Consider the following 7,788-nt stretch of genomic DNA (forward strand, 5'->3'; position numbering starts at 1 on the left):
AACCAATCACTTTCATTCTGCCCTTGAGGCAGAGCTGCCCTCAGGGCAAGATTGAATACGGAAACTGTCCCTGACCAATCTGGATTGTTATTTGAGGTTTAGGCTAAACCTGTTTACATTCTTTTGACCAACCCTTGTCCATCTGCTGGTGAATATGAGAAAAAGCATTTAGCATTTCAATAAACCGATGACCAACCCACAAACAACATGGAAGCTATCATATATATATATATTATATATATATATTACTATCAAAAAAACAGGAAGATGAAGGCACTTAAAATGCATTTATTGTGGTGGCATGTTCAAATAAACAATATATAAAAACTGTATGTAAAAAAAGGAACAAGAAAACAATGGAGCATATCTACAATATTGTATGTATACTGCAGAACTTTACATTCAATAAAACATATTTGATAATTGAACTCTATATTTTAAACAATTCTAGATTGGGTTGCCAGACTATGGTGTCATACATGACCGATGACATCACAATGGTCTTAAAGCCAATTTGAAAAATGATGTAATGTGGATATGTATCAGTCTTAATTGGTTATCGACATGGCTTGTTTCTGCTGGTGCAAAAAGGTATGAAATCAGGTCATTTAATCAATTAACAACTACTTCAATTCTGGAGTAGTATTTTTCTCTTAGACCTAGCGGGAAGAATGAAGTAAAAGTAGATTCTGATTGACGAATACATAAAAAGTGTACATGAAATGTATATGAAGTTCAGCTTTTGCAAATGTCACTCAATGTAACTTGTCTATACTGTGTTGTTTGAGGTTGAGGATAGATAGCTAAGTTCCTCTAATTTAGGCCTACCTGTTCCTATTAATATGACCCCCCTCCCACACACATTTTTTTTTCTACATTGGCTGGGGATCGGGGGAAAATGATTTAGCAGTAACACATATTCTTGTCAACAGAAAAAACAGCAGAAAGCCAATTCAATTGATGTGGAGCAGAAGACAAGAAATAAGAAGGAGAGTAGCACTTCATCTCCCTCTCCAATTTCAACTGACCGTTCTGAACGGAATTCCTCCGCCACCTCTGACCACTCACCCTCTGACCAACTCTCCTCCCTCTATCCACCTCCCTCTCCTGTTAACTGTTCCTCTCAGCCTTGCTCTCCTGCTAAACAGCCCTCTCTCTCCAGGTCACCTGCCAAACACCCTTCCCCAGTGAAATCCTCTCCAGGGGTGTCCCGTCCTAGTTCAGGTAATTCAAACAAAAATAAAATAAGTACAGTGCCATCCTAGAGTCCCCTTGAAGAGTTGGCTTTAGAGCTACAAGACCAGGGCCAGTGTTAATCAAGAGTATGAGAGCTAATCTAGGATCAGGTCCTCTCTGTCCATAATAATCTGATTTATTATGATCTAAAAGGAAATACTGATCCTAGATCAAACTCCTACTCTGAGACGCTTGATAACACAGTCCTAGAAAGTTATTTTCCTCAAACTGCAGTTTTAGGCTCTTCTAATCACATCTAGTGGATAAATAGAGTACTAACCTATTGCCCTGGTCTACTTAGTACACTGCATTTATATGGACATCAATACATCCATAACTACTCAGACTGTGTTTATAGTACAGTATAGTATTTAAGAGAGAGATACTGTGTAGAGTGATACTATCTCTGCTTTGGAAGCTTTACACCTATTTCTCCTTCCTTCAGACCTCTGTCTCTTCAGGACCACTCTATCTCAAGGCCCCAGAGGTCAGGCTCAGGTGCCAGAAGCCAGACTCTTCCCAGGGCCAGCTCAGCCACCAGAAGGTCAGAGGAGACCCAGGGGGCCAGAGGAGAACGGGGGGGCCCTGGTCAACATGGAACTTCTTGGGTAAACCAAAACACACTGCAAATGCAAACACAACACAATGCAGATGCATTGAAAATAAGCTCTTTATTGTTTAGAGATCAATGTCTGATATACTATGGGGATGGGGCTTACTATCAAGCATGTCCGTTTTATTAGATATTTATAAACCCATGATTTATGGCGATCTTGGTCTAAAGGACATCCACTTCTTTGTGTACTAATAGAGTGACATATAACTTATCCCTGACCAAGATGGCTGCCATTGTCAGCACTTTCTAGAGTTATGAAGGTTTATGACATAGGCCACTCAATGTTTCTAGGATATTGTATCTCTATGTGTGTACTGATGGCTGGTTGTTCTTCACAGGTTGCCTAACATTGGCAACACTTGCTTCCTAAACGCCACCCTGCAGTGCCTCCTGGTCCTGCCTTCCTTCTCAAAGGAAATCCTACGCCAGGAACAACTCTGGAGCTCCTCCCCCTTCTCCAACCTGCTCAGGTAAGGGAAGGCACAAAAGTAGACATACCCCCAACCACCTATTATTTCTGTTCATAAATTCAAGGAGGGACACACTCTTCATGCCACTTCTATAGAAAGTGATTTTCGTAGCAGGTTAGGAAAGCATTTTTGCTAACCCTTTCCCTAACCTTAACCACTTCATATTCCGCTGCATTTATTTATTTATTTCCATTTTTGTTTTGTTTTCAGGAATGTTCATAACAGAGAGGAACAACAATGACACAATGATTATGATGTAGATATTTGTAGGCCAATTTGGAAACTGTAGAATGACTATATTACCCATACAGGTCATTGACTGAACATTCCACATTAGTATGGGACATTTGGTAGCTTTTAAAATGCTCTGGAAATGAGAGCAGTATCCAAACCAAATATCTTAGGAGAATAAACAACACATTTTTGTTGTTTTGCTTCATTGTCAGTCCTCAAAGGTGAAATTATATTGAATCGAATTAATCATTTCTAATGATGGGGTGCCGCAAGATAAAAAATATTTGGATATACTCATCTGCCTCTTCAGCCGTAAGCCAGTAGGTTGACACCATCCAGTCAGCTGCTAATTTACTCTCTGTCTCCCCTACAGGTGTCTGTCTGATGTGCACCGTTCGGGTCTACCTGACAGTGGCGCAAACCAGGCCTCAAAAGCAGACCTCATGTGGAAGGTCAAGTACTCCTTGTCGGGATATGATTTGAAGTATCTGGGGGACACGCAACAGGTAACTGAGGCACTACTCTCTTCTGAACATGCACTCTTTTTGCAAGGGTTCATTTTCTCTCAATAATTTGATTTTATCTTGGTATTTTTCTTTCTTATCAAAGGACGCACACAAGTTACTTGTGAATATGCTGTGCCAGCTGAAGGAGGAGGGCATGATTCTGAAGACACTCGGGGTGAACTATACCTGCCCTGTTTCCCAGCTGGAGTTCCAGCTTGTCTCAGTGCGCACATGTACCAGGTAAGAGCTCCCATTGGTTGTAATGTATCTACTGGTAACATGATCTTTCTTCAAATGATATTACAAAACACATGGCATAACATTGTAGAGACCTGAAGCAGAAACCTGATGCATTTTTCTTGTCTTTGTCCTGCTTCTGAAGCTGTGGGCGCGAGTCGTCCACCAAAGAGGACTACAATCACCTCTCATTGGACTTCAGCTCTGAGCGCACCTTGCTAAGCAGCCTTGCACTCACTTTCAAAGTCAGCACGTAGGGTTTAGCCCTGGGTGTAGAGACTAACACCCAGGGCAAGCTGCCCACTGTCTCAGAATACGGTGTCTTATTATTGTAGTGGTATCACTCATTTTGTAATGCTTTTGTTTCTAACCCAGAGAGAAAAGGTTGAATTCACATGTGCAGGCTGCAAGGGCCTCCACGCCTCAAAGGTGGAGCAGTTCCACACACTGCCTCTGTGAGTTGCTCCTTTATAACCTCTCTTAGAACTGGCAGTATTTAATGAAATGAGTGGTCATTGTGTCCTGAGCATTTAGGATTAATTACTTCCTGAGCAGGTTGTAGGACTTAGGGATGTGCACCACCGAACAAATTTCACTCATCTGTTATTTGTTGACTGGTTTCATTGTCTGTCTGTTCTTCTCTGTCTCTGAGCAGTGTGCTGGTTCTGCATCTGAAGAGGTTTGGAGGACCTGGGGGGTTGGAGAAGCTGGAGGCTCCTCTTTTGTTTCCTTCGGAGCTGAGGCTCTCCACCTTCTGTGGGGACACGGTGCAACCCTTGCACAGTGCCACCCCACAGGCCTTCACCAACCAGACCCCCAATATCCAGGTGTCCATCCACCAGACCCTCGCCAGCCAAGTCTCCAACCCACCTGGAGAGGCCAAAGATAGCCCCCTCTGCTGTTCAGGTAGGTCATGGCATCACAACACTCTTCTTGTTCCAACACCACACAAGCCACACTCTCCCAAAACGGTCCTGCAGACAGAGAAGCTAGAAGCTGCAAATTTAAAATGTTTCTCAGACATCGTCAGTGATGTACGGAAGCTGTTTTAGACCAAAGCAATTCAGACAAGCGACCATGTTTTCACAGCTCTTTATATGTATATTTGACCCCTCAGATTCAAATGACCAGGAACCAGGGAAAATGCTGTGGACAGCCTCAGTGGTGAGGAGAGATAGAGAGTGAAACCAGTGAAATATAAGTTATGACAGAACACTGAGATAGTTATGAGGAGTACATGATATAGTAGACCTGCAGTCGACGAGTAGTGTAGTGAACTGTAGACAGTGTGGTGGACTGTAGGGGAAATGAGAATCCAATGATTAATGTGTTTTCTTACAGAAGCAGCCAGTGAAGTCAGTGAATGGCTACTACCAGCTGACTGGCGTAGTCTCTCATTTGGGAGGCTCCGCAAACTCTGGTAAGTAAAATACCTTAAAACACACACATGCAGATGCACAGTACATATGGCATAGGCTGAATCCCAAATCACTCCCTTCTCCTCGGCCCTCAATTTGCGCATTCACGTGCGCCTCTGCCATATAAACAAGTATCCAGGGTTAAGGCCGGGGATAATAATAATTTGTCGACTGCAAATTGACCTTAAGAAGCCCAAACAGATATTATATTTGACTATTTCCAAACCTTGCTTACATTTGTGTACAATCACGTATATCTCTTTATTGTGCGTGGGAATAGTTGGAACAGATTTCCAAAATGAAAATCACCTGGAACTGATTTGCTGGTGTTTTTACAGTCTTTTAACAATTATATATTATTTTAGTTAGAAAACATGGTGGGGCCAAATAAAATCACCCGTGGGCCAAATTAATCCCACGGGCCGCCAGTTGGGGGAACCCTGGTGTAGGGGATAATTAGACCCTCAAATAGCTACTTCGGCTAAGTGAGCAAGGCTGCAGGCTTCAGAGCGAAGTGCCATCCCGATAAGCAATATGTTTAGAGTTCACGCAATTTAATCCAAAGGAATGGAGAGGCATGCCTAATTATATACCACGTGTATTTCTTTCTCTGATTTCCAAACTTGACACATGTAACAGATAAAATACCTTTCAAATGAACTGTTTAAATCAAATCAAATGTATTTATATAGCCCTTCTTACATCAGCTGATATCTCAAAGTGCTGTATAGAAACCCACCCTAAAACCCCAAACAGCAAGCAATGCAGGTGTAGAAGCACGGTGGCTAGAAAAAACTCCCGAGAAAGGCCAAAACCTAGGAAGAAACATGTGGGGTGGCCAGTCCTCTTCTGGCTGTGCCGGGTGGAGATTATAACAGAACATGGCCAAGATGTTCAAATGTTCATAAATGACCAGCATGGTCGAATAATAATAAGGCAGAACATTAGAAACTGGAGCAGCAGCACGGCCAGGTGGACTGGGGACAGCAAGGAGTCATCATGTCAGGTAGTCCTGGGGCATGGTCCTCCGAGAGAGAGAAAGAAAGAGAGAATTAGAGAACGCACACTTAGATTCACACAGGACACCGAATAGGACAGAAGAAGTACTCCAGATATAACAAACTGACCCTAGCCCCCCGACACAAACTACTGCAGCATAAATACTGGAGGCTGAGACAGGAGGGGTCAGGAGACACTGTGGCCCCATCCGAGGACACCCCCCGGACAGGGCCAAACAGGAAGGATATAACCCCACCCACTTTGCCAAAGCACAGCCCCCACACTACTAGAGAGACATCTTCAACCACCAACTTACCATCCTGAGACAAGGCTGAGTATAGCCCACAAAGATCTCCGCCATGGCACAACCCAACCAGGGGCGCCAACCCAGACAGGATGACCACATCAGTGAATCAACCCACTCAGGTGACGCACCCCTTCCAGGGACGGCATGAGAGAGCCCCAGTAAGCCAGTGACTCAGCCCCTGTAATAGGGTTAGAGGCAGAGAATCCCAGTGGAAAGAGGGGAACCGGCCAGGCAGAGACAGCAAGGGCGGTTCGTTGCTCCAGAGTCTTTCCGTTCACCTTCCCACTCCTGGGCCAGACTACACTCAATCATATGACCCACTGAAGAGATGAGTCTTCAGTAAAGACTTAAAGGTTGAGACCGAGTTTACGTCTCTGACATGGGTAGGCAGACCGTTCCATAAAAATGGAGCTCTATAGGAGAAAGCCCTGCCTCCAGCTGTTTGCTTAGAAATTCTAGGGACAATTAGGAGGCCTGCGTCTTGTGACCATAGCGTACGTGTAGGTATGTACGGCAGGACCAAATCAGAGAGATAGGTAGGAGCAAGCCCATGTAATGCTTTGTAGGTTAGCAGTAAAACCTTGAAATCAGCCCTTGCTTTGACAGGAAGCCAGTGTAGAGAGGCTAGCACTGGAGTAATATGATCACATTTTTTGGTTCTAGTCAGGATTCTAGCAGCCGTATTTAGCACCAACTGAAGTTTATTTAGTGCTTTATCCGGGTAGCCGGACAGTAGAGCATTGCAGTAGTCTAACCTAGAAGTGACAAAAGCATGGATTAATTTTTCTGCATCATTTTTGGACAGAAAATGTTATAACACACTCCATTACCCACAAGAGCCTGACCCTTGACCTCATGTCTGTCTTCTTTGTGCCACAGGGCACTACATTAGTGACATCTTGAATGCAAGTGGAAACTGGTTCTGCTGTAACGACAGCCAAGTGTCAATGTCCAATGAAGCCACTGTGCTGAGGACCAGAGCCTGGAGTGCTTACCTGCTCTTCTATATGTTCAAGCCTGTATCTGTGTAGTGACTAGGTGTATTGATACACCATCCAAAGTGTAATTAATAACTTCACCACTCTCAAAGTGATATTCAATGTATGCTTTTTTTTTTTAAAAACCGTTCTACCAATCGGTGCCATTCTTTGCGAGGCATTGGAAAACCTCCCTGGTGTTTGTGGTGTAATTTGTGTTTGAAAATCACTGCTAGATTGAGGGACCTTACAGATAATTGTATGTGTGGGGTACATACAGTTGAAATCAGAAGTTTACATACACCTTAGCCAAATACATTTAAACTCAGTTTTCCCAATTCCTGAAATTTAATCCTAGTAAATATTCCATGTCTTAGGTCAGTTAGGATCACCACTTCATTTTAAGAACATGAATTGTCAGAATGATAGTAGAGAATGATTTATTTCAGCTTTTATTTCTTTCATCACAGTCCAAGTGGGTCAGAAGTTTACATACACTCAATTAGTATTTGATATCATTGCCTTTAAATTGTTTAACTTGGGTCAAATGTTTTGGGTAGCCTTCCACAAGCTTCCCACAATAAGTTGGGTGAATTTTGGCCCATTCCTCCTGACAGAGCTGGTGTAACTGAGTCAGGTTTGTAGGCCTCCTTGCTCGCACACGCTTTTTCAGTTCTGCCCACAAATTTGGAATTGGAAGTATGCTTGGGGTCATTGTCCATTTGGAAGATCCATTTGCGACCAAGCTTTAACTTCCTGACTGATGTCTTGAGATGTTGCTCCAATAT

At 43.2% G+C, this 7,788-nt stretch overlaps 2 protein-coding genes across 2 annotated transcripts in view; both read left to right on the top strand.

The window, feature by feature from the left end:
- Nucleotides 1-1,815, top strand: part of LOC124018405 (ubiquitin carboxyl-terminal hydrolase 37-like) — a 26,412-nt gene extending 24,597 nt beyond the window's left edge. The window contains exons 15-16 of the mRNA XM_046333713.1: nt 933-1,224; nt 1,682-1,815. The gene's annotated coding sequence lies outside the window, so the exon portion shown is untranslated. The remainder of the gene's footprint in view (nt 1-932; nt 1,225-1,681) is intronic.
- LOC124018404 (ubiquitin carboxyl-terminal hydrolase 37-like) overlaps nt 1-7,054 on the top strand; it is a 12,271-nt gene extending 5,217 nt beyond the window's left edge. Inside the window, exons 2-11 of the mRNA XM_046333711.1 lie at nt 1,698-1,844; nt 2,191-2,322; nt 2,930-3,062; nt 3,166-3,302; nt 3,445-3,544; nt 3,675-3,754; nt 3,955-4,205; nt 4,417-4,463; nt 4,641-4,719; nt 6,903-7,054. Coding sequence (XP_046189667.1) covers nt 1,698-1,844; nt 2,191-2,322; nt 2,930-3,062; nt 3,166-3,302; nt 3,445-3,544; nt 3,675-3,754; nt 3,955-4,205; nt 4,417-4,463; nt 4,641-4,719; nt 6,903-7,054 — 1,258 coding nt within the window. The remainder of the gene's footprint in view (nt 1-1,697; nt 1,845-2,190; nt 2,323-2,929; nt 3,063-3,165; nt 3,303-3,444; nt 3,545-3,674; nt 3,755-3,954; nt 4,206-4,416; nt 4,464-4,640; nt 4,720-6,902) is intronic.
- Nucleotides 7,055-7,788: the final 734 nt, after the last annotated feature.

This window comes from Oncorhynchus gorbuscha, unplaced genomic scaffold (genome assembly GCF_021184085.1).
Source record: "Oncorhynchus gorbuscha isolate QuinsamMale2020 ecotype Even-year unplaced genomic scaffold, OgorEven_v1.0 Un_scaffold_50:::fragment_2:::debris, whole genome shotgun sequence".
NCBI lineage: Eukaryota > Metazoa > Chordata > Actinopteri > Salmoniformes > Salmonidae > Oncorhynchus > Oncorhynchus gorbuscha.